General features: G+C 50.5%; 1 protein-coding gene across 6 annotated transcripts in view; it reads right to left on the bottom strand.

The window, feature by feature from the left end:
- Nucleotides 1–25,151, bottom strand: part of LOC135054228 (von Willebrand factor A domain-containing protein 5A-like) — a 373,972-nt gene that overhangs the window by 179,709 nt on the left and 169,112 nt on the right. For 5 of the 6 annotated variants that reach the window (XM_063957548.1, XM_063957547.1, XM_063957546.1 and 2 more), the window contains 3 exons: nucleotides 11,333–11,465; nucleotides 11,163–11,213; nucleotides 8,291–8,460 (listed from right to left, as the gene is read on the bottom strand). In XM_063957548.1, coding sequence (XP_063813618.1) covers nucleotides 8,291–8,460; nucleotides 11,163–11,213; nucleotides 11,333–11,465 — 354 coding nt within the window. The remainder of the gene's footprint in view (nucleotides 1–8,290; nucleotides 8,461–11,162; nucleotides 11,214–11,332; nucleotides 11,466–25,151) is intronic. The other variant, XM_063957550.1, reaches the window with a different exon arrangement.

Here is a 25,151-nt window from a genome sequence, read left to right as displayed (position 1 = left end):
CCCGAAAGTACGGGTTCAGCGACTTGAGATTTAAAATGGGCCTTACCGAACAGTCCGGTTTCGGAACCACAAACAGGTTGGAATAGTAACCCTGGTTTTGTAGCTGAGGTGGAACTGGGACAATGACCTGGGTCTGTACCAGCTTTTGAATTGCTTCCTGTAGAATCATACTTGCTTCTTGGGAAGCTGGTAAGCCTGTAACCCTGGGCGATAAGATCTTTGACCCAGGGATCTAGGCATGATGTCGCCCATATCTGACTAAAATATCTTAAATCGGGCTCCCACCTGCCCATCTTCCAGGCAGTGTGGTCCACCGTGATGCTGAAGGCTTTGAGTAAACAGAACCTGTGGTTTGATCCTGTGAACCTGCAGTTGCTGGTTTTCTGGGTTTACCTCTTGCACCTCTGAAGGCTGTAGAGGAAGCTCTGGTTTTATTCTTAAATTTGGCTGTCCGAAAGGACTGCAAGGTTGGAGCGGAGTAGGACTTCCTAACTGGGGGGGCTGCGGAAGAAAATATGTAGACTTACCCACAGTCGCCTTGGATATCCACATATCCAGTTCATCTCCAAACAAGGCCTCACCTGTGAATGGTAGGCTCTCTACGCCTTTTCTGGAGTCCGCATCCGCAGTCCACTGACGTAGCCATAAGCAGTGGCGTAACTACTGCCCCCGCAGCCCTCGCGGTGGCTTGGGGGCGAGGGGCTGCGGGGGCGCCACTGATTTACAGCAGACTGACATGCGGACGAGCGTCCGCATGTCAGTCTGCGGTCTCCTTCCCTCCACCGCTTGTTGGAGGGACACGGAGGGCACAGCGCGCCTCCCTGTGTCCCTCCTGCATCATCTCCGGCGGCCGCGGGTCTAATAGGGGGAAGTGCCGTCCGTGAGCTCTAATTGGCTCACGTACTGGCACTTCCCCCTATTAGACCCGCGGCCGCCGGAGATGATGCAGCAGGAGGGACACAGGAGAGGCGAGCTGTGCCCTCCGTGTCCCTCCAAAAAGCGGCGGCGGGGGAAGGGGGGGGGGCGGGGGGCTTGGGAAGAAATATCTGGCACTGGGGGGAATATCTGTCACTGGGGGGGGGGGATATCTGGCACTGGGGCATATATGGCACTGGGGGGAATATCTGGCACTGGGGGGGAATATCTGGCACTGGGGTGGAATATCTGGCACTGGGGGGGAATATCTGGCACTGGGGGCATATATGGCACGGGCGGAATATCTGGCACGGGCGGAATATCTGGCACTGGGGGGGCATATTTGGCACTGGGGGGGCATATTTGGCACTGGGGGGGCATATTTGGCACTGGGGGGGAATATATGGCACTGGGGGCATATTTGGCACTGGGGGGGAATATATGGCACTGGGGGCATATCTGGCACTGGGGGCATATGTGGCACTGGGGGCATATGTGGCACTGGGGGGGAATATCTGGCACTGGGGGGGTATATGTGTACCTGGCACATGGGGGGGGGGGCTATATGTGGCACTGGGGCATGTGAGTACCTGGCACCGTGGGGGAATATCTGGCACTGGGGACATATGTGGCACTGGGAGCACAGCCCTAGCAACAAGGACTACCTCCTAGCAACGAGCATGACACCCAGTGCATGAAACACCTGGCAACGAGCATGACACCCAGTGCATGAAACCCCTGGCAACGAGCATGACACCCTGAGCATGAAAACCCCTGGCACCGTGCATGGAACCAAGAGTATGAAACTCCTGGCAACGAGCATGACACCCAGTGCATGAAACCCCTGACAACGAGCAGGTAATTTAAAAGTAATTAGAAGCCTTACTGTAGGACTTAATGTGTAATGGGCATTACAGGTGTGTGGCATAATGTATCACGGACATTGCGGTGTGTGTCATAATGTGTCACAGGCATTACGGTGTATGGTATACTATATCGCGGGCATTGTGATATGTGGTATAATGTCTCAGGGTCATTGCAGTGTGTGGCATAATGTATCACGGACATTGCGGTGTGTGTCATAATGTGTCAGGCATTACGGTGTGTTGTATACTATATTACGGGCATTGTGGTATGTGGTATAATGTCTCAGGGTCATTGCAGTGTGTGTCATACTGTGTCACAGACATTGTATGTGCTATAATGTATCAGGGGCATTGCAGTGTGTAGCATAATGTATAACGGGCATTGAGATTCCTGTCATAATGTGTCACAGGCATTACGGTGTGTGGCATAATGTGTCGGGGGCATTACAGTGTGTGCATATTGTGTCATGTGCATTATTGTGTGTGGAATAATGTCTAAGGGCCATTGCAGTATGTGGAATAATGTATACTGGGCATTACTATAAGGAGGAAAAATGACAAATAATGTAAGGGGCATGAATCAGGATTATTTTTCTTTCCTGTGGTGGCCAACGTCTGGGCGTGCAGGTTGCAAAACTGGGGTATAAGGTAGTCTTTTCCTGCAATGCCACGCCCCTGTATGCGAAACCACGCCCATTCCAACGAAACCACGCCCCTTTTTGCAGCGCACGCATATTTATCCCTTTCTTGCAGTGATGCGTGCCTTGAGCAGGCTTATTTCTTTCATGGCCTCTACCATAAAATTTGCAGAGTCTTGCATATGTTGCAGGAGTAAAACCATCTCCCCCCTATGTAAAGAATCTACATCGTCAATTAGGTTACCTGACCATTTCGCAATGGCCCTAGTGATCCATGCACAAGCTATAGTGGGTCTCTGGGCCACCCCCGCAGCTGTGTACAGGGATTTGCTAGTGGTCTCAATCTTGCGGTCAGCTGTCTCCTTTAAGGAGACTGACCTGGGGATTTGTAATATTATTTTATCTGACAATCTAGATACCGATGCGTCGACAATCGGTGGGTTTTCCCATTTGTTCCCATCATCCTGAGGGAAAGGGAAGGATATGAGTAACCTCATAGGGATCTGAAACTACTTCTCTGGATTTACTCAAGTTTCTTCAAACAGAGAATTTAACTCCTCAGCTAGGAAATGTAGCAGAGGATTTCTTCTTTACATTAAAATAAGATTCCCCATCGTCCACTGTCACTTTATCAGGAAACTGCAGTACATCTCTAATAGCTTCTATCAGAGCTTGCACCCCCTGAGACAGAGATGCATCCCCCCTTCGTCCACCTCACCCTCCTCTGCGTCTGACACATTGTCATCAGTGTCAGCCTGTAGGATCTGGGCCAGTGTACGCTTTTGTGGACAAATGGTAGGGGTCTGAGGCGCTGGTGTGGGAGCTGAATCTCTATTTATCAGGTCATCCACAGACTAAGTATTGCGTCTCTTTCTCATTTTGGGATAATTTATTGGAAATATTCGTGATCATCCCTTTTATGGAATCCAACCATACTGGTTCAGACCCAGTAGCCTGAGAATGTGTACTATCCAGAGTACACTGTAATGATCCCCCTGGTGAAGAGAAACACTCTGCCGTGCAAGAAACACACTCCTTAGACATTGTAATGTGAAAATACACACACACACACACACACACACACACGAGAAAGGTTAAGCACAATTAACCCACACAGAGCCCTTCTAGAGAGACACAGAGCATGAGGAAAAAAGCCACACAGCACCCCTCTTGCTAAAACCGAAGCTTAGCTGGATCGCAGACTACATACCCCTAATAGGGTATTAGTACTCTTATCCTGCTCCCCCCCCCCCCCGACCCCGCTATGACCCCTTGGTACCGCTGAGGTAAGCTGGAGTCGTTGTGGAGGAGCTGCGCTTCTCTGCCAGTCTGTTCAGTGTGAGCTACAGAGGGAAAATGGCGCTGGTGAGCCGCTGGATCCGCTCATAGTGAAGCCCCACCCCCTTGATGGCGCGCGGTCTTCCTGTTTTTATTTTATGCTGGCTGAGGTAATATGGTTTTCCTTAACAGTGGGTTAGAACCCCTGTAAGCTGTAGTGCCAGTGTGGATATTTAGTTGTGGCTTCAGCGCGCCCCTCACTGTGGAAACATACATATACACTGCATGTCTGAAGCCTGGAGCCGCAGCCTACCTGTCAGCGCTGCGCTCCTACCCTTATGCCTCCATTACCGCCGGCGCCCCGCTAACCGGGACCTACTCACCACTCTTCTTACTTCTGGCTCTGTTAGGACTGGCGGCGTGCTGCAGGAATGTACGCTCGCCGTGGTGGGGCTTGCGAATGGTTCCCTGAGGAGCTAGTGTTCTGTCAGCGGGGAACGGGACCATTAACCCTAAAGGAGGTTTGGCCGTTCCCACCCGTAAGTCCCACGAAGCAGGTAAGCTGGTGCCATCCAGTCCTGCCTGAAAATAACAAACAGAACATAAATGCAGAAAACTCTTCAGGAGCTTCCATAAGTGTGACCGGCTCCTCCGGGTACATTTTGTAAACAGAGTCTGGTAGGAGGGGCATAGAGGGAGGAGCCAGCCCACACTATGCATTTCTTAAAGTGCCCATGGCTCCTAGTGTCTATACCCCATGGTACCAATGTGGACCCCAGTATCCTCTAGGACGCAAGAGAAAACAGATAAAGATGCCTGAACCCCTGGGAGAGGCAAAGGCCAAGTAACCCCCCCCCCCCCCCCCCCTCCCAAGTAAAGGTGCTGATCAATAAAATATTTAAGTATTCTGTGATTTGATTTTACTTTATAATTTTCTTTACAGGTGGGCCCTTAATGTCTGGGCATGCTGGCACTTGTGGTTCTCCAAGTGCCGGCACACTGTGATAGGCTGCTGGGACCTGTAGGCCATCTGTAAAGAACAATGTTAGCATACCATGAAGGATGCATCCACTGCCACGTGTAACTTACAAGGGGGGACCCCATTTTATTTTTTTTGTGGTCCCCACTTTGAGGAATTCCAGCCCTGGGCTGACCAGTTTAGGAGCTGATTAATGTAGTGGCAGAGGGACCCCACACCGAGTGTCCTCTTTACTGCGTTACTGTATGGCATTAGCACCCCATGCTGGTTCAGCCTGGAGCCCACACCATCCCCCCCTCCCCCCCTATTTTCCACAAGATCAGGCTCAAAGGTCCAGGCCTGGTTAAGGGGGTGCACCAACTAGTGATGCCATGCTGCCGAATGCCAGCATGTGTGTGCACTTGCCGAGGCCGGCACCCCCGCTGGGTCCATCGCTCCAGATCTCACTGGGTACACTTTATCGTTTAATGTGTACCCAGCCTTAGTCTCCTCCTAGAACTATCCCTGCCAGTGTTCCCTTCCTTCTCCTTCCCCCGTCTCCCAATAACAACCGATTCTGTCTGTACAGGTAGAATGATGAGTGCTGATTTATCACCACACGCTTTTACTAGCCATAGTGACATGCTATACGTAATCAGCAGACTTTAATTACGTATACCGATAAAGTTGTGTTCTACTATGTAACTACACGATCTGAAGACCCCTTTGGTAATGTGGCCAAGTGCCTCCTCTATGTCCATTGGTCCAGTCCTGATTGGCTGGTTCAGTGCATCTACCTCTCTCGGATATATCCACAGCTGTAGTGCCCTTTACACTATGCCCACAGTAGTAGTGCTCCTTACACATTATACCCACAGTTGTAGTGGTCTTACACTAGTAACAGTTATGCCCACAGTAGTAGGACCTCTTACACATTGTGCCCTCTGTAGTGCCCCTTACACTATGCCCACAGTTGTAGTGCCCCTTACACATTATGCCCTCCATAGCGCCCCTTACACTATGCCCACAGCAGTAGTACTCCTTACACATTATGCCCACAGCAGTAGTACTCCTTACACATTATGCCCACAGCAGTAGTACTCCTTACACATTATGCCCACAGTTGTAGTGCCCCTTACACATTATTTATACATACAGGGAATCTCGGTTAATGCATAGTATATATACACATCAGTTATCTCACTGTCCCATATAGCCTTCTTAGGTTATATGATGATTATGCAGCTATACACTTACAGCCACACATTGTTTATCCAAAGTACACAAAACAACTTTTACTGCTCCTTTTCCAGTTTCCAACCCCCTTACAAATGCATGCCCCTGCAATCCACCCAAATCAAACTTCAGTCTTTTATAACGAAGTAATCCTGTATATTCAGCTGACAGCATTATTATAAATATTATCACTATTACTATAGTAGTGATCTTACATTTTGCATCCTTTAGAACAGGGATGGGGAACCTTCGGTCCTCCAGCTGTTGTTGAACTACACATACCAGCATGCCTTGCTACAGTTTTGCTATTTGGCCATGCTAAAACTGTTGCAAGGCATGCTGGGATGTGTAGTTCAACAGCAGCTGGAGGGCCGAAGGTTCCCCATCCCTGCTTTAGAAATATTCTCTCCTGCAGCCACAATTCTCATATATTGTACAAATATTCCCTACAGTCGGTCCCGCCATACCATCAGCATGTCACTGAGAATTTACTTAGTTCTTGGCAAACCTATCGCTGATCATAATAAGTGGATTTGAAGAACATAGTCATCCAGATCTTTACATGCGCACCCCAAAAACTCACTATAGCCAAGTGCTTGACATGCCCAGGCCGTGGAGGCTGGACAGGAGCCGTCTGTATGAGGTTGCCTTAAGAAATGGCACTGGGCAATGTGTACGCCAGCAGCCGATGGTGCACAGTGACATTATAATATGCAACCTGGGAGAGCCCCCGAACCCACCATGGAGGCAACACTTCACCACCTTGCATAGCGTTGGCGTCGGTGTCCGGCACCGCACTTCAGCACAATGAAGAAACAGCAAATAAACTACAGCTCCCAGTAGCCCTGCCCAATAGCAAGGTCTGCTGGGAGCTGTAGTTTATTTGTTGTTTCTTCACACTCACTGTGTGGAAAGAGCTGTGCGGTGCCGGACACTGGCACCAACACTTTCTGCTGTCTGTGTCTCCCTGCAGGCACTACTTAGGGGGGCAGACAGTAGCATGACGCTGGTGTAGCCGAGTATGGGCGCCCTCCTCTATGTGGCGCCCTGCTCAGCTGCGTAACCAGGGTATGCGTAAAACCGACCCTGCCCACTAGGAGTGCTTCAGTGGTTCAAGAGGTCATCTGGATTTATGTCAGGTCTGCAAAAAAGGCTTTTGGCTCTATATAAAGAGGATACGTATACTATATACTGTGCACATACTGTATGTCGTGTGTATGACATCCGTGTGGGTCATCACTACATCTAACGGCTATTAAGGCGCTGCTACTGAACAATACACATTACTGATTCCACTGACCTACAGATGAAATCTAGCCATATGGTTCGGGCAGACTGGTTTCCCCTAATGTGGGCAATCACTCGGGCATGCACCGGGTGCAATTAGGGATTCTACAGGGGTCATTCAGGAATGTGGAAATCCTCACCCCCAATTTATAATACAGAAAGTGACAGAAAAAAACGAAGTATACTGTATATGAATTTAGCTTACGCTGAGAATCCCAGACCAGAGTTTCACAAACTCTGCCATTACAGTCCATGTTTTAAGGATATCCCTGCTTGAGCATAGGTAACTTAATCAGTACCTCAATGAATTTGATTTACCCATCTGGAAACTATGAGCTACATTAGAGGTTATTTACACGCATTGTTCAGGCATCTACCAGTTTATATGCACGTTTCAGCTGTACGTGCATATAAATGTAGCTCATAGTTTTGGAAACTATGAGCTACATTAGAGGTTATTTACACGCGTTGTTTAGGCATCTACTGGTTTATATGCACGTTTCAGCTGTACGGTTTGGCGATAAAAGATATCATGTGTACTAATTATTATTACCATTGTTTATTTATATTGCGCCACAAGGGATCCACTGCGCCTTACAAAGTACATAAACAAATGATCAAAACAAGACAGACTTACAGCAAAAGACAATCAGGGCGGGCACATGGAATATAAACTGCTGCATCACACATTTTTAATATAGTTAAACAGAAGGCAGAGAGCGCTGCAAAATGCAAAACCCAGCAACATCGCATCGCAGACCGCAGCGCAGCGAGGAAACAAAACAGCAAACACCCATGTACCAGCCACAGGGCATTCATACACAAACCGCCCTAATAATTACTGACCCGGGGGTCCCGGCACTGACCTTAGCGCTCTGATAATTACTGATGCGGGGGTCCCGGCACGGACCTCAGCGTCTGATAATTAAGGACCCTGGGGTACCGGCACTGACCATAGCGCTGATAATTACTGAGCTGGAGGTCCCGGCGATAACCTTAGCGCTCTGATAATTACTGGTGCGGGGGTCCCAGCACTAACCTTAGCGCTCTGGTAATTACTGAGGGCCCCGGCACTGTAATAATTCGGGTAATTCGGGGGCCCCGGCACTGACCTTAGCACTCTGAATCCGCTGTGGAGCGTTAGGCTCGGAGTTCATGCCACACTCCATACTCCCAGACCGGTCCACAACAAATATAAACTCTCCGCAGCTGGACTGTTCCTGGGACTCCGGAAAACTCGGGTAGAAATTCAACATCACAACAGAGTCCGCCATAATGGATCCTATAGAATATAGAGGGGAGAGAAGTAGATGTATTATAATAGCGAACAGAAAGGCTTCTATATTTCTCTCTATACATACAGTATATATAAAATAAAGTCCCTGGTTAGCATCTGTCTGGGCTAATCTTGAGAACCACTGGACAGATTTTTACGCGGTTTTCAACATTTTATAGAGCATTTATCGAGGAAGGTTCCGGTGTTTGAAATATTAATGACACTGACAAAAGGGAGTCGAGCAGTGACAATTTTAGTAAGAGTGACAATTTCAGTAAGAGTAGAATGGTAGTGCTCTACACTGCACACAATGGCCAACAGTGGTACTGCAGTAGCTGTGCTCTCACAGGAGGCTTTAGGACAGGGCTGGCCAAACCAGTCCTCGAGATCTACCAACAGTTCACATTTTCCAGACCACCTAGCTGGTGCACAGTTGTAGTCATTACTAATTAAGATGTGCTGCATTCATTCCTAACTGACAATTCTACAGATCTCCAGGAGGCCTGGAAAACATGAACTGTTGGTAGATCTCGAGGACCGGTTTGGCCAGCCCTGCTTTAGGAAATCTTCACAGCTCATCCTTCACATGTCCCCCACCCCCATATCTCCTAAATGCTCCTCCTACACCTGCTTCCATGAGTCATCAGTAATAGAGGCAAGTCTTTCCCATGAGTTCCTTGGCCACCTGCCTCCTCAAATGTGCCTCTGACCCCCCTCCCCACGAGTGCCTCTGACAGGGGCAAACTCAGGATTTACTGGGGGTGGGTCCGTATTGCGCACACATACACATTGCACGTACGTACACATTCACATAGCACACCACATACACACTGCACATACTGTACATACATGGCACACCATACACATAGCACACCACATACACATTGCACACCATACACAGCACACAACATACATATTGCACACACATGCATACATAGCACACGTTCACCATGCACATTGCACACACATATACATACATAGCACACCACACAAACATACACAGATCACACACACACACACATATGTAGCACATCAAACACATTGTATACACACACACACACACACACACACACACACACACACACACACACACACACAGCACACTACACACATACATACATACATACATACATAGCACACTACACCACATACACATTACATACACAGCACACAACATACATACATATTGCACACACACATGCATACATAGCTCACCATGCACATTGCACACACATACATACATAGTATACCACACAGCACACCACATATGCATTGCACACACATACATAGCACATGTTCACCATGCACATTGCACACACATATACATACATACATAGCACACCACACACACATACATAGATCATCACACACACATACGTAGCACATCACACACACACATACATACATACATAGCACACTACACACACAAACATACATACATACATACATAGCACATCACACACAGACACACACACCTCTTTCACTTAAAAAAATAAATACAGCAGGCATACTGGACTAAAGCTCTCCCCCATCGGCACCGCCCCTCACATGCACGCCTGCGGTTCCACAACAGAGCGCCAGGACAGAGCACCTCCGGAACACACCTGGGACAGCGAGTCACCCGGCGGCAGCTCTCACTCAATGCCTAGGAGGGGCTGCGTGCTGCCGCTCCCCCTATAGCCAGCCTCAGTGTGGATAAGAGCGGACAGCTGTACGTTACTGACACCGCTGCCTGCGCTCCACGCTGTCACCTCCCCCCCAAAAAAAGATCTGTCCGCTGCGCCATGGATCGGCAGTGCAGGGGGGGTTTCTAGGCACTCAAAAACCCTCATCTGCAGGCGCATGTGCTCTGACCCCCTCCCCATGAGTTCCTCTGCCTCCATGTACGCCTATCATCTCCCCTCCCCGTATGTACCTCTGACCCTTGCCTCACAAAGCGCGCCTCTGACCATCCTCTCAATGAGTGCCTCTGACACCCTGCCTCCCAAAATGTACCTATCATCTCCCCTTCCCATATGTACCTGTGCCACTTGCCTCACCAAGCATTCCTCTGCCCCCCCACCCATAAGTGCCTCTACTTCCCCATGTGCACCTATCATCTCCCTTCCCCATATGTACCACTGCCTCCTGCCTCACCAAGCATGACTCTGCCCACCCTCCCAATGAGTGCCTCTAGTCACCCTCCTCAAATGCTTCTGCCTCCTACCTCCCAATGTGCACAATTTATCTCCCCTTCCCATATGTACCTCTGCCCCCCGTCCCCATGAATGTCCCTGACCACTGCCTCCCCAGTTGTGCCTCTGACCCCCCTCCCCAACAGTGCCTCCGCCTCCTACCTCCCCATGTGTGTCTATAATCTCCCCTCCCCATACTGTATGTTCCCCTTGCCTCTGACCCCCTTCCCCATTTCCCCTTCCTCCCCATGTGTTCCTCCTCTCCATATGCTCCTCTGACCCCTTTCCCCATGTATTCCTCTGACACCCTCTCCCTATAGCTCTGCCTCAGCCACCATCGCTACTGTGCCTCTGCCCCCTCCCCAAGGCTGGTGGCTGCTGATCAGAAGTAGCATGGAGAAGAATCTATAACAAAGGGAACCGAGCAGTGACAATTTTAGTGAAGCAAGTAAAAGAAAAAATGGCGGTCCGAGCGCGGGGACGATCGGTGGCGCATGCGTGGCCAGCCGGTGTGTGAGTATACACGGGGCTCACCCATCGTAAATGTGTCTGTTGTGGCATCAACACGTCTCTTTTTGAGGAGCTCTTTAATTAAAATGGAAATATTGTATTAATATTATGCCGGGACAGGCAGAGATCAGTGTAAGCAGTAGCAATGCACACGGAGTGGGGTTTAGTCTACATATGGGGTTTGCTTGTGGCACCTGATGAAGCCGGTCCCGGTTCCTGCGTAGACTCAAGTCCCGCCTCCACAACGACACTAGGTTTGTTCACCTCCGTGTAATAAACAAGTAACTCCACGTCTCGCTCAAACTTGTGTCCCTCTGCCAGCGACACCTGTAACCATGAGAAGCGTCACATTATAAAGAACAATGAATCCTCCTTAAATAAGAGGCCAAACGGACACACACTCATCTAGTACAATGCTACAATGTGAGAGACTAGATATATTTTGATAAAATACCGTGCGCCAAAGCTGGCTGCCCTTGAGTTCAAGATGGATGGAAAAGTGTCACCCAACACTTCAAATACCGAGACAGTGAAGAAATACCATTTAGATCCAGGGGCGCTCAGAAAAAACAAATGAAATAAACACTCATAGTGTATTACGTTTGAACATGTGAAAACCAAATACAGTGACAATATTTTGGTGAGTCTTATACCTAAAGTGCTGGTCTACTGTTTTAAAAGTAGACAATCACGCTTTCTGTGGGAGCTGGATTTCTACCAGTGTCAGATCCTGAAACCTTTGGCCCCTCCTCCAGAAACTATAACCAAAAGAGAAAAATATAGCCTCCGATGGTGTAACACTTTTTAATCACTGCACAAAACATATAACAAAAAGCGGGGAATGGATGGTCTCTCACCCTTTGAAGTGGTCTACAGATAGCAGTAGACAAAACAGCAAGTTAAAAGATGATACAATCGGGCGTCCCCAGAACCAGCTGTGCAACTCCACGGGTGATGTCACAACCGACGCGTTTCGACACACACAGTGTCTTCATCAAGGCAGATGCCTTGATGAAGACACCGTGTGTGTCGAAACGCGTCGGCAGGAGGATTCACTTGTTGTGGGGAAGACGTGACATCACCCGTGGAGTTGCACAGCTGGTTCTGGGGACGCCCGATTGCATCATCTTTTAACTTGCTGTTTTGTCTACTGCTATCTGTAGACCACTTCAAAGGGTGAGAGACTATCCATTCCCCGCTTTTTGTTATATGTTTTGTGCAGTGATTAAAAAGTGTTACACCATCGGAGGCTATATTTTTCGCTTTTGGGTATGGTTTCTGGAGGAGGGGCCAAAGGTTTCAGGATCTGACACTGGTAGAAATCCAGCTCCCACAGAAAGCGTGATTGTCTACTTTTAAAACAGTAGACCAGCACTTTAGGTATAAGACTCACCAAAATATTGTCACTGTATTTGGTTTTCACATGTTCAAACGTAATACACTATGAGTGTTAATTTCATTTGTTTTTTTCTGAGCGCCCCTGGATCTAAATGGTATTTCTTCAATGCTACAATGTGGTCCGTGGTGACGACGTTTGAAAACATCTAGTGCCAAACACATTTATGTCACAGAATATCTTAGTGCTGATACAGAAGTGTCCTTATATGGCTAGCGTCAATACCCCCTACTGCGCGAGACACCCGGCGTGTCTGACCTAATCCAGGAGGTCTTTTTCTTCACATTTTGCGTCTTACTCACATGACAGACGCAGCAAAGCACCACTCAGAGTGCACTACAGTCGCCGGGCTATGACCGTAACCGCACAGGAATTAGTGATGAGGCACAATGGAGAAACAGCCGTGCTCACTGCATCGCAGCACTTTGTATGCAGAATCAGACTCGGTCACACGCAGATGTACAACATGGCACATCGCACTGATCAGTGTAGGCTAGCAATGTGGTTTGTATAGCCACAGTGTACATGGACACATCTGTACATCAGTATGGGGTGCGTCTCTTGAGGGTGCTGGGGGGCAGATGTAATAATACATATCTAGTGGATTCTGATCGCCTGATCACGTATTGACCGCTCCAGCTGACGGTACTTCAATTAACGTTGTGGCTATAATAAGAATTTACTTACCGATAATTCTATTTCTCGGAGTCCGTAGTGGATGCTGGGGTTCCTGAAAGGACCAGGGGGATAGCGGCTCCGCAGGAGACAGGGCACAAAAGTAAAGCTTTTACAGGTCAGGTGGTGTGTACTGGCTCCTCCCCCTATGACCCTCCTCCAGACTCCAGTTAGGTACTGTGCCCGGACGAGCGTACACAATAAGGGAGGATTTTGAATCCCGGGTAAGACTCATACCAGCCACACCAATCACACCGTACAACTTGTGATCTAAACCCAGTTAACAGTATGATAACAGAGGAGCCTCTGAAAGATGGCTTCCTAAACAATAACCCGAATTAGTTAACAATAACTATGTACAAGTATTGCAGATAATCCGCACTTGGGATGGGCGCCCAGCATCCACTACGGACTCCGAGAAATAGAATTATCGGTAAGTAAATTCTTATTTTCTCTATCGTCCTAAGTGGATGCTGGGGTTCCTGAAAGGACCATGGGGATTATACCAAAGCTCCCAAACGGGCGGGAGAGTGCGGATGACTCTGCAGCACCGAATGAGAGAACTCCAGGTCCTCCTTTGCCAGGGTATCAAATTTGTAAAAATTTACAAACGTGTTCTCCCCTGACCACGTAGCTGCTCGGCAGAGTTGTAATGCCGAGACCCCTCGGGCAGCCGCCCAAGATGAGCCCACCTTCCTTGCGGAATGGGCCTTAACAGATTTAGGCTGTGGCAGGCCTGCCACAGAATGTACAAGTTGAATTTTGTTACAAATCCAACGAGCAATCGACTGCTTAGAAGCAGGTGCACCCAACTTGTTGGGTGCATACAGTATAAACAGCGAGTCAGATTTTCTGACTCCAGCCGTCCTTTAAATGTATATTTTTAAGGCTCTGACAACGTCCAACAACTTGGAGTCCTTCAAGTCGTCTGTAGCCGCAGGCACTACAATAGGCTGGTTCAGGTGAAACGCTGATACCACCTTAGGGAGAAAATGCGGACGCGTCCGCAGCTCTGCCCTATGTCGAATGGAAAATTAAATAAGGGCTTTTATAAAACAAAGCCGCCAGTTCAGATACTCTCCCGGCCGAAGCCAGGGCCAGTAACATAGTCACTTTCCATGTGAGATATTTCAAATCCACATTCTTTAGTGGTTCAAACCAATTGGATTTGAGGAAATCTAAAACTACATTTAGATCCCACGGTGCCACCTTAGGCACCCCAGGAGGCTGTATATGCAGTACTCCTTTGATAAAAATCTGGACCTCAGGGACTGAGGCCAATTCTTTTTGGAAGAATATTGATAGGGCCGAAATTTGAACCTTAATAGATCCCAATTTGAGACCCATAGACAATCCTGATTGCAGGAAATGTAGGAAAACGACCCAGTTGAAATTCCTCCATCGGAGCACTCCGCTGCTCGCACCACGCAACATATTTTCGCCAAATACGGCGATAATGCTTCGCGGTGACTTCCTTCCTTGCCTTTATCAAGGTAGGAATGACTTCTTCTGGAATGCCTTTTCCTTTTAGGATCTGGCATTCAAACGCCATGCCGTCAAACGCAGCCGCGGTAAGTCTTGAAAAAGACAAGGACCCTGCTGAAGCAGGTCCCTTCTCAGAAGTAGAGGCCACGGATCGTCCGTGACCATCTCTTGAAGTTCCGGGTACCAAGTCCTTCTTGGCCAATCCGGAGCCACTAGTCTTACTCCTCTTTGCCGTATAATCCTCAATACCTTTGGTATGAGAGGCAGAGGAGGAAACACATATACCGACTGGTACACCCAAGGTGTTACCAGCGCGTCCACAGCTATTGCCTGCGGATCTCTTGACCTGGCGCAATACCTGTCCAGTGTTTTGTTGAGGCGAGACGCCATCATGTCCACCATTGGTTTTACCCAACGGTTTAATAGCATGTGGAAAACTTCTGGATGAAGTCCCCACTCTCCCGGGTGAAGGTCGTGTCTGCTGAGGAAGTCTGCTTCCCAGTTGTCCACGCCCGGGATGAATACTGCTGACAGTGCTATCACGTGATTCTCCGCCCAGCGAAGGATCCTGGCAGCTTCTGCCATTGCCCTCCTGCTTCTTGTGCCGCCCTGTCTGTTTACATGGGCGACTGCCGTGATGTTGTCCGACTGGATCAACACCGGTCTTCCTTGAAGCAGAGGTTCCGCCTGGCTTAGAGCATTGTAGATTGCTCTTAGTTCCAGAATGCTTATGTGAAGAGACTTTTTCAGGCTCGACCACACTCCCTGGAAATTTCTTCCCTGTGTGACTGCTCCCCAGCCTCTCAGGCTGGCATCCGTGGTCACCAGGATCCAATCCTGCATGCCGAATCTGCGGCCCTCCAATAGATGAGCCTCCTGCAACCACCACAGAAGGGATACCCTTGTCCTCGGCGACAGGGTTATCCGCAGGTGCATCTGAAGATGCGACCCTGACCATTTGTCCAACAGATCCCTTTGCATGGAATCTGCCGAAAGGGATTGCTTCGTAAGAAGCTACCATTTTTTCCCAGGACTCTTGTGCATTGATGTACAGACACCTTTCCTGGTTTTAGGAGGTTCCTGACCAGGTCAGATAACTCCTTGGCTTTTTCTTCGGGAAGAAAAACCTTTTTCTGAACTGTGTCCAGAATCATCCCCAGGAACAGCAGACGAGTTGTCGGCATTAATTGGGATTTTGGAATATTCAGAATCCATCCGTGCTGCTTTAGCACCTCTTGAGATAGTGCTAAACCCATCTCTAGCTGTTCTCTGGACCTTGCCCTTATTAGGAGATCGTCCAAGTATGGGATAATTAATACGCCTTTTCTTCGAAGAAGAAATATTATCTCGGCCATTACCTTTGTAAAGACCCGAGGTGCCGTGGACAAACCAAACGGCAGCGTCTGAAACTGATAGTGACAGTTTTGTACAACGAACCTGAGGTACCCCTGGTGTGAGGGGTAATTGGAACGTGGAGATACGCATCCTTGATGTCCAAGGATACCATAAAGTCCCCTTCTTCCAGGTTCGCTATCACTGCTCTGAGTGACTCCATCTTGAACTTGAACTTCTTTATGTACAGGTTCAAGGACTTCAGATTTAGAATAGGCCTTACCGAGCCATCCGGCTTCGGTACCACAAAAAGAGTGGAATAATACCCCTTCCCTTGTTGTAGAAGAGGTACCTTGACTATCACCTGCTGAGAATACAGCTTGTGAATGGCTTCCAAAACCGTCTCCCTTTCTGAGGGGGACGTTGGTAAAGCAGACTTCAGGAAACGGCGAGGTGGCTCTGTCTCTAATTTCAACCTGTACCCCTGAGATATTATCTGCAGGATCCAGGGATTTACCTGCGAGTGAGCCCACTGCGCGCTGTAATTCTTGAGACGACCGCCTACCGCCCCCGAGTCCGCTTGCGAAGCCCCAGCGTCATGCTGAGGCTTTTGTAGAAGCCGGGGAGGGCTTCTGTTCCTGGGAAGGAGCTGCCTGTTGCTGTCTCTTCCCTCGTCCTCTGCCTCGTGGCAGATATGAATAGCCCTTTGCTCTCTTATTTTTAAAGGAACGAAAGGGCTGCGGTTGAAAGGTCGGTGCCTTTTTCTGTTTGGGAGTGACTTGAGGTAGAAAAGTGGATTTCCCGGCCGTAGCCGTGGCCACCAAATCCGATAGACCGACCCCAAATAACTCCTCTACGCATCGCCTGTCCACTGTCGTGTCCATAAAGCTCTTCTGGCCGAAATGGACATAGCACTTACCCGTGATGCCAGTGTGCAGATATCTCTCTGTGCATCACGCATATAAAGAAATGCATCCTTTATTTGTTCTAACGACAGTAAAATATTGTCCCTGTCCAGGGTATCAATATTTTCGATCAGGGACTCTGACCAAACTACCCCAGCACTGCACATCCAGGCAGTCGCAATAGCTGGTCGTAGTATAACACCTGCATGTGTGTATATACCTTTTTGGATATTTTCCATCCTCCTATCTGATGGATCTTTAAGTGCGGCCGTCTCAGGAGAGGGTAACGCCACTTGTTTTGATAAGCGTGTTAGCGCTTTGTCCACCCTAGGAGGTGTTTCCCAGCGCTCCCTAACCTCTGGCGGGAAAGGGTATAAAGCCAATAACTTCTTTGAAATTAGCAGTTTTTTATCGGGGCACCCCACGCTTCATCACACACGTCATTTAATTCTTCTGATTCGGTAAAAACTACTGGTAGTTTTTTCACACCCCACATAATACCCTGTTTAGTGGTACCTGTAGTATCAGCTAAATGTAACATCTCCTTTATTGCCAAAATCATATAACGTGTGGCCCTACTGGAAAATACGGTTGATTCGTCACCTTCACCACCGGAATCAGTGCCTGTGTCTGGGTCTGTGTCGACCGACTGAGGCAAGGGGCGTTTTACAGCCCCTGACGGTGTTTGAGGCGCCTGGACAGGCACTAATTGAGTGTCCGGCCGCCTCATGTCGGCAAACGACTGCTTAAGCGAGTTGACGCTATCCCGTAATTCCACAAATAAAGGCATCCATTCTGGTGTCGACCCCCTAGGAGGTGACATCCTCATATTTGGCAATTGCTCCGCCTCCATACCAATAACGTCCTCATACATGTCGACACACACGTACCGACACACAGCAGACACACAGGGAATGCTCTATACGAAGACAGGACCCACTAGCCCTTTGGGGAGACAGAGGGAGAGTCTGCCAGCACACACCAAAAAGCGCTATATATGACAGGGATAGCCTTATGATTAAGTGCTCCCTTATAGCTGCTTTTATATTGATATATTGCCATTTTTTTTGCCCCCCCTCTCTGTTATACCCTGTTTCTGTAGTGCAGTGCAGGGGAGAGACCTGGGAGCCTTCCTGACCAGCGGAGCTGTGACAGAAAATGGCGCCGTGTGCTGAGGAGATAGGCCCCGCCCCTTTTCCGGCGGGCTCGTCTCCCGCTATTTAGTACATTTAGGCAGGGGTAAATATCTCCATATAGCCTCTGGGGCTATATGTGAGGTATTTTTAGCCTTTTTAAAGGTTTTCATTTGCCTCCCAGGGCGCCCCCCTCCCAGCGCCCTGCACCCTCAGTGACTGCCGTGTGAAGTGTGCTGAGAGGAAAATGGCGCACAGCTGCAGTGCTGTGCGCTACCTTAAGAAGACTGCAGGAGTCTTCAGCCGCCGATTCTGGACCTCTTCTTGCTTCAGCATCTGTGAGGGGGCCGGCGGCGTGGCTCCGGTGACCATCCAGGCTGTACCTGTGATCGTCCCTCTGGAGCTTCATGTCCAGTAGCCAAGAAGCCAATCCATCCTGCACGCAGGTGAGTTCACTTCTTCTCCCCTCTGTCCCTCGTTGCAGTGATCCTGTTGCCAGCAGGAATCACTGTAAAATAAAAAACCTAAGCTAAACTCTCTAAGCAGCTCTTTATGAGAGCCACCTAGAATTGCACCCTTCTCGGCCGGGCACAAAAATCTAACTGGAGTCTGGAGGAGGGTCATAGGGGGAGGAGCCAGTACACACCACCTGACCTGTAAAAGCTTTACTTTTGTGCCCTGTCTCCTGCGGAGCCGCTATCCCCCTGGTCCTTTCAGGAACCCCAGCATCCACTTAGGACGATAGAGAAATTATATTAAGCCTCTCCCGTGTACACTTGTATACCTGTGTGCGACTGAGTCTGTATATGAAACACAATGTCACTTGGCGTGGGAGAAAGCTGCAGCTGCTACATTATAGCACTTTGTGTACAGACTCAGAGACTCAGTCGCACACAGATATACACGTGTCCCTAATCAAATTAATCTGCACAGTCTCCTGGTGTGTCCTGGTCGCATCGCGTTGCATCTAAGATGCATTTACAAAAAAAGACGCAAAAGACTCTCACAGGACCTGGGGCACCGAGAGGAGCTGTTCGGCACAACTGCAGCAATGATGTATGCGGGCACACCTGTACATCTTGCACAACTGCTAGTGTTGTACAGCTGGATGCAATTTGAAATGTGTCAGCCTGAACAGACGGAAGAAAATGCGCCGTTTCTTGCATGCATCTTCGACATAACAGACCAAAAAATAAGATTTTAAACCTACCGGTAAATCTTTTTCTCCTAGTCCGTAGAGGATGCTGGGGACTCCGTAAGGACCATGGGGAATAGACGGGCTCCGCAGGAGACATGGGCACTAAAAAAGAACTTTAGTATGGGTGTGCACTGGCTCCTCCCTCTATGCCCCTCCTCCAGACCTCAGTAAGAGAAACTGTGCCCAGAGGAGACGGACAGTACGAGGAAAGGATTTTTGTTGATCTAAGGGCAAGATTCATACCAGCCCACACCATCCACACCGTATAACCTGGAATATACGAACCGGTTAACAGTAGGAAATAACATAGCATCAGTCCGAGACTGACCAAAACTGTAACATAACCCTTATGGAAGCAAAAACTATATACAAGTCTTGCAGATGTAGTCCGCACTGGGACGGGCGCCCAGCATCCTCTACGGCAGGGGTGGGGAACCTTTTTTCTACCGAGGGCCATTTGGATATTTATAAAATCCTTCGGGGGCCATACAAAAATTTTCAACTTAAAAAATTACCCTGCCCCCCAGTAGGTCTGCCCCTTAGAGGCACTGTGTGTGCGCGCCGGAGGAGCGCACGCGCCCAGAAAATGGGTGTGGCCAGTTAAAATGGGACGTGATACACATATGCCCCCAATAGTGCGGTGCCAGATCCACAATTGCCCCCACAGTGCCAGGTATACAAATGCCCCCACAGTGCCAGGTATACAAATGACCCCCACAGTGCCAGGTATACAGATGTCCCCACAGTGCCAGGTATACAGATGCCCCCACAGTGCCAGGTATACAAATGCCCCTCACAGTGCCAGGTATACAAATGCCCCTCACAGTGCCAGGTATACAGATGCCCCTCACAGTGCCATGTATACAGATGCCCCTCACAGTGCCAGGTATACAGATGCCCCTCACAGTGCCAGGTATACAGATGCCCCTCACAGTGCCAGGTATACAGATGCCCCCACAGTGCCAGGTATACAAATGCCCCTCACAGTGCCAGGTATACAAATGCCCCTCACAGTGCCAGGTATACAGATGCCCCCACAGTGCCAGGTATACAGATGCCCCCACAGTGCCAGGTATTCCCAAGCCTTTTCAAATAACTCGTTCAGCTCATGAGAAGGGGGAAAGGTAACCCCAGGTTTCTTTTCCTTATACATGCATACCATCGTGTCAGGGACAGAGGGGTCATCTGTGATATGCAGTACATCCTGTATTGAATACTGTTAGCCAATTTTGGCTGTAACTTTGCATCATTGTAGTCGACACTGGAGTCAGAATCAGTGTCGGTATCAGTGTCTACTATTTGGGATAGTGGGCGCTTTTGAGTTTCAGTGCAGGTCTCCCCTTTGATCTCCTGGCTGCTGCTGTGAATGGACACTTTGGCTTCTGGTCCCTGCGCAGAAACCCCCCATCTGGTAATTTCTTATTACTTCTTGCTGCTGCTGTGGAATGCTCCTGTTGCTGCAGGCAGACCCTTATCTTATCTACACCACCTCTAAGGTACTGTTTTACCCCACTTCTAACCACTCTCCTATTGTGCACCAGTCCTCCTGCACCCTGAAACTGACCCCTGCATCTTGAAACTGCCTTCCCTGCAAATGACACCCCTGCATCTTATATCCCTGTACCCTACATGTACCCACCAACAATATGCACCTTCAACCAGCACCCTACACCTTCCCTCCCTGCACCCTCTAACTGGCCACCTCTGCACCTTACGCCTTCCCTCCCTGCACCCTCTAACTGGCCACCTCTGCACCTTACACCTTCCCTCCCTGCACCCTCTAACTGGCCACCTCTGCACCTTACCCCTTCCATCCCTGCACCCTGTAACTGCCCACCTCTGCACCCTACACCTTCCCTCCCTGCACCCTCTAACTGGCCACCTCTGCACCTTACGCCTTCCCTCCCTGCACCCTCTAACTGGCCACCTCTGCACCTTACGCCTTCCCTCCCTGCACCCTCTAACTGCCCACCTCTGCACCTTACGCCTTCCCTCCCTGCACCCTCTAACTGGCCACCTCTGCACCTTACGCCATCCCTCCCTGCACCCTCTAACTGCCCACCTCTGCACCTTACCCCTTCCCTCCCTGCACCCTCTAACTGGCCACCTCTGCACCTTACGCCTTCCCTCCCTGCACCCTCTAACTGCCCACCTCTGCACCTTACGCCTTCCCTCCCTGCACCCTCTAACTGGCCACCTCTGCACCCTCTAACTGGCCACCTCTGCACCTTACGCATTCCCTCCCTGCACCCTCTAACTGCCCACCTCTGCACTCTACGCCTTCCCTCCCTGCACCCTCTAACTGCCCACCTCTGCACCTTACGCCTTCCCTCCCTGCACCCTCTAACTGGCCACCTCTGCACCCTCTAACTGGCCACCTCTGCACCCTCTAACTGGCCACCTCTGCACCTTACGCCTTCCATCCCTGCACCCTGTAACTGCCCACCTCTGCACCCTACACCTTCCCTCCCTGCACCCTCTAACTGGCCACCTCTGCACCTTACGCCTTCCCTCCCTGTACCCCCTAACTGCCCACCTCTGCACCCTACACCTTCCCTCCCTGCACCTCTAACTGGCCACCTCTGCACCTTACGCCTTCCATCCCTGCACCCTCTAATTGCCCACCTCTGCACCTTACGCCTTCCCTCCCTGCACCCTCTAACTGGCCACCTCTGCACCTTACGCCTTCCCTCCCTGCACCCTCTAACTGCCCACCTCTGCACCCTCTAACTGGCCACCTCTGCACCTTACGCCTTCCCTCCCTGCACCCTCTAACTGCCCACCTCTGCACCCTATGCATTTCCTCCCTGTACCCTCTAACTGGCATCCTCTGCACCCTACGCCTTCCCTCCCTGCACCCTCTAACTGCCCACCTCTGCACCTTACGCGTTCCCTCCCTGCACCCTCTAACTGGCCACCTCTGCACCTTGCGCCTTCCCTCCCTGCACCCTCTAACTGCCTACCTCTGCACCCTACGCATTCCCTCCCTGCACCCTCTAACTGCCCACCTCAGCACCCTACGCATTCCCTCCCTGCACCCTCTAACTGGCCACCTCTGCACCTTACGCCTTCCCTCCCTGCACCCTCTAACTGGCCACCTCTGCACCTTACGCCTTCCCTCCCTGCACCCTCTAACTGCCCACCTCTGCACCTTACGCCTTCCCTCCCTGCACCCTCTAACTGGCCACCTCTGCACCTTACGCCATCCCTCCCTGCACCCTCTAACTGCCCACCTCTGCACCTTACCCCTTCCCTCCCTGCACCCTCTAACTGGCCACCTCTGCACCTTACGCCTTCCCTCCCTGCACCCTCTAACTGCCCACCTCTGCACCTTACGCCTTCCCTCCCTGCACCCTCTAACTGGCCACCTCTGCACCCTCTAACTGGCCACCTCTGCACCTTACGCATTCCCTCCCTGCACCCTCTAACTGCCCACCTCTGCACTCTACGCCTTCCCTCCCTGCACCCTCTAACTGCCCACCTCTGCACCTTACGCCTTCCCTCCCTGCACCCTCTAACTGGCCACCTCTGCACCCTCTAACTGGCCACCTCTGCACCCTCTAACTGGCCACCTCTGCACCTTACGCCTTCCATCCCTGCACCCTGTAACTGCCCACCTCTGCACCCTACACCTTCCCTCCCTGCACCCTCTAACTGGCCACCTCTGCACCTTACGCCTTCCCTCCCTGTACCCCCTAACTGCCCACCTCTGCACCCTACACCTTCCCTCCCTGCACCTCTAACTGGCCACCTCTGCACCTTACGCTTTCCATCCCTGCACCCTCTAATTGCCCACCTCTGCACCTTACGCCTTCCCTCCCTGCACCCTCTAACTGGCCACCTCTGCACCTTACGCCTTCCCTCCCTGCACCCTCTAACTGCCCACCTCTGCACCCTCTAACTGGCCACCTCTGCACCTTACGCCTTCCCTCCCTGCACCCTCTAACTGCCCACCTCTGCACCCTATGCATTTCCTCCCTGTACCCTCTAACTGGCATCCTCTGCACCCTACGCCTTCCCTCCCTGCACCCTCTAACTGCCCACCTCTGCACCTTACGCGTTCCCTCCCTGCACCCTCTAACTGGCCACCTCTGCACCTTGCGCCTTCCCTCCCTGCACCCTCTAACTGCCTACCTCTGCACCCTACGCATTCCCTCCCTGCACCCTCTAACTGCCCACCTCAGCACCCTACGCATTCCCTCCCTGCACCCTCTAACTGGCCACCTCTGCACCCTACGCATTCCCTCCCTGCACCCTCTAACTGCCCACCTCTGCACCCTACGCATTCCCTCCCTGCACCCTGTACCTGCCCACCTCTGCACCTTACGCCTTCCCTCCCTGCACCCTCTAACTGGCCACCTCTGCACCTTACGCCTTCCATCCCTGCACCCTCTAACTGGCCACCTCTGCACCCTACACCTTGCCTCCCTGCACCCTCTAACTGGCCACCTCTGCACCTTACGCCTTCCCTCCCTGCACCCTCTAACTGGCCACCTCTGCACCTTACGCCTTCCCTCCCTGCACCCTCTAACTGGCCACCTCTGGACCTTACGCCTTCCCTCCCTGCACCCTCTAACTGGCCACCTCTGCACCTTACGCCTTCCCTCCCTGCACCCTCTAACTGGCCACCTCTGCACCTTACGCCTTCCCTCCCTGCACCTCTAACTGGCCACCTCTGCACCGCATTCCTTCCCTCCCTGCACCCTGTAACTACCCTCCTCTGCACACTATTCCTTCCCTCCCTGCACCCTGTAACTACCCTCCTCTGCACACTATTCCTTCCCTCCCTGCACCCTGTAACTGCCCACCTCTGCACCCTACACCTTCCCAAATATGTTTTATAACAGTTCATTGTCCATACCTATTGCAAGTGCGGCTAGTAAGAAGGGATTTGGTAAGGGGTAACCTGTATAAGGGATGCTACTCTGCGGTGTAATGTGAACAATGGACACTACTGTGCAGTTTAATGTAAGGGCCACTACTATGTGGTGTTACGTGTGAATTGAAGGGGGATGGTGAGAGATGCAGATGGGAGATGATGGCGTGACTGAGAAACAACGCAGGGATGAGATGATGGTGTGGATAAGAGATGCAGGCAGGAGATGATAGTGTGGCTGAGAAACGATGTAGGGAAGAGATAATGGTGTGTCTGAGAGACGCAGGGAGGAGATGATGGTGTGGCTGATAAACAATGCAGGGAAGATATAATGGTGTGGCTGAGAGACGCATGGAGGAGATGATGGTGTGACTGATAATGCAGGGAAGAGATGATGGTGTGGCTGAGAGACGCAGGGAGGAGATGATGCTGTGGCTGAGAGACTCAGGGAGGGGATGATGGTGTGGCTGAGAGATGCAGGGAGCAGGAGGTGACAAGTCTGCTTGAATCTCTGTTGCATGATGATGACATTGGTTATATTCCTACACAAACAGGCATCTTTCTTACCATGTGATATCCTACAATAGTGAATACCGACTGAAGACACCGTCTGCCCAGGGAGGACATTTCTTCAGAGGTTACCCATTGTGAGAAGCCACCATATAGGTAAGGTGCGTATGGAATGAAAAGGAATGTCAATAGGCGGTGCTAGATACACCCGAAAGGTGGTGCAAGACACGCCCAGTAGGTGGTGCTAGACACGCCCCTCTAACGGTGCACCCCCTAATAAAATGTGCTGCGCACGCCTATGGACGTAGTGGCAGGCAGGGCTCGACTCCCTGTACACTGCCTGGACTCAGCTTTGTCCAATCTTTTGTGCAATAAATTCACATTTGCATTTAAAACATTCCACATATTCAACCAGTCAGGTGTCGGTGTTGCCGACGGAGACAGCACACTCATTTGCTCCACCTCCTCCCTAGGAGAGCCTTCTACCTCAGACATGCCGACAC

The sequence above is a fragment of the Pseudophryne corroboree genome, chromosome 1 (genome assembly GCF_028390025.1).
Source record: "Pseudophryne corroboree isolate aPseCor3 chromosome 1, aPseCor3.hap2, whole genome shotgun sequence".
Lineage (NCBI taxonomy): Eukaryota > Metazoa > Chordata > Amphibia > Anura > Myobatrachidae > Pseudophryne > Pseudophryne corroboree.
This window is presented reverse-complemented; position numbering and strand designations above follow the sequence as displayed.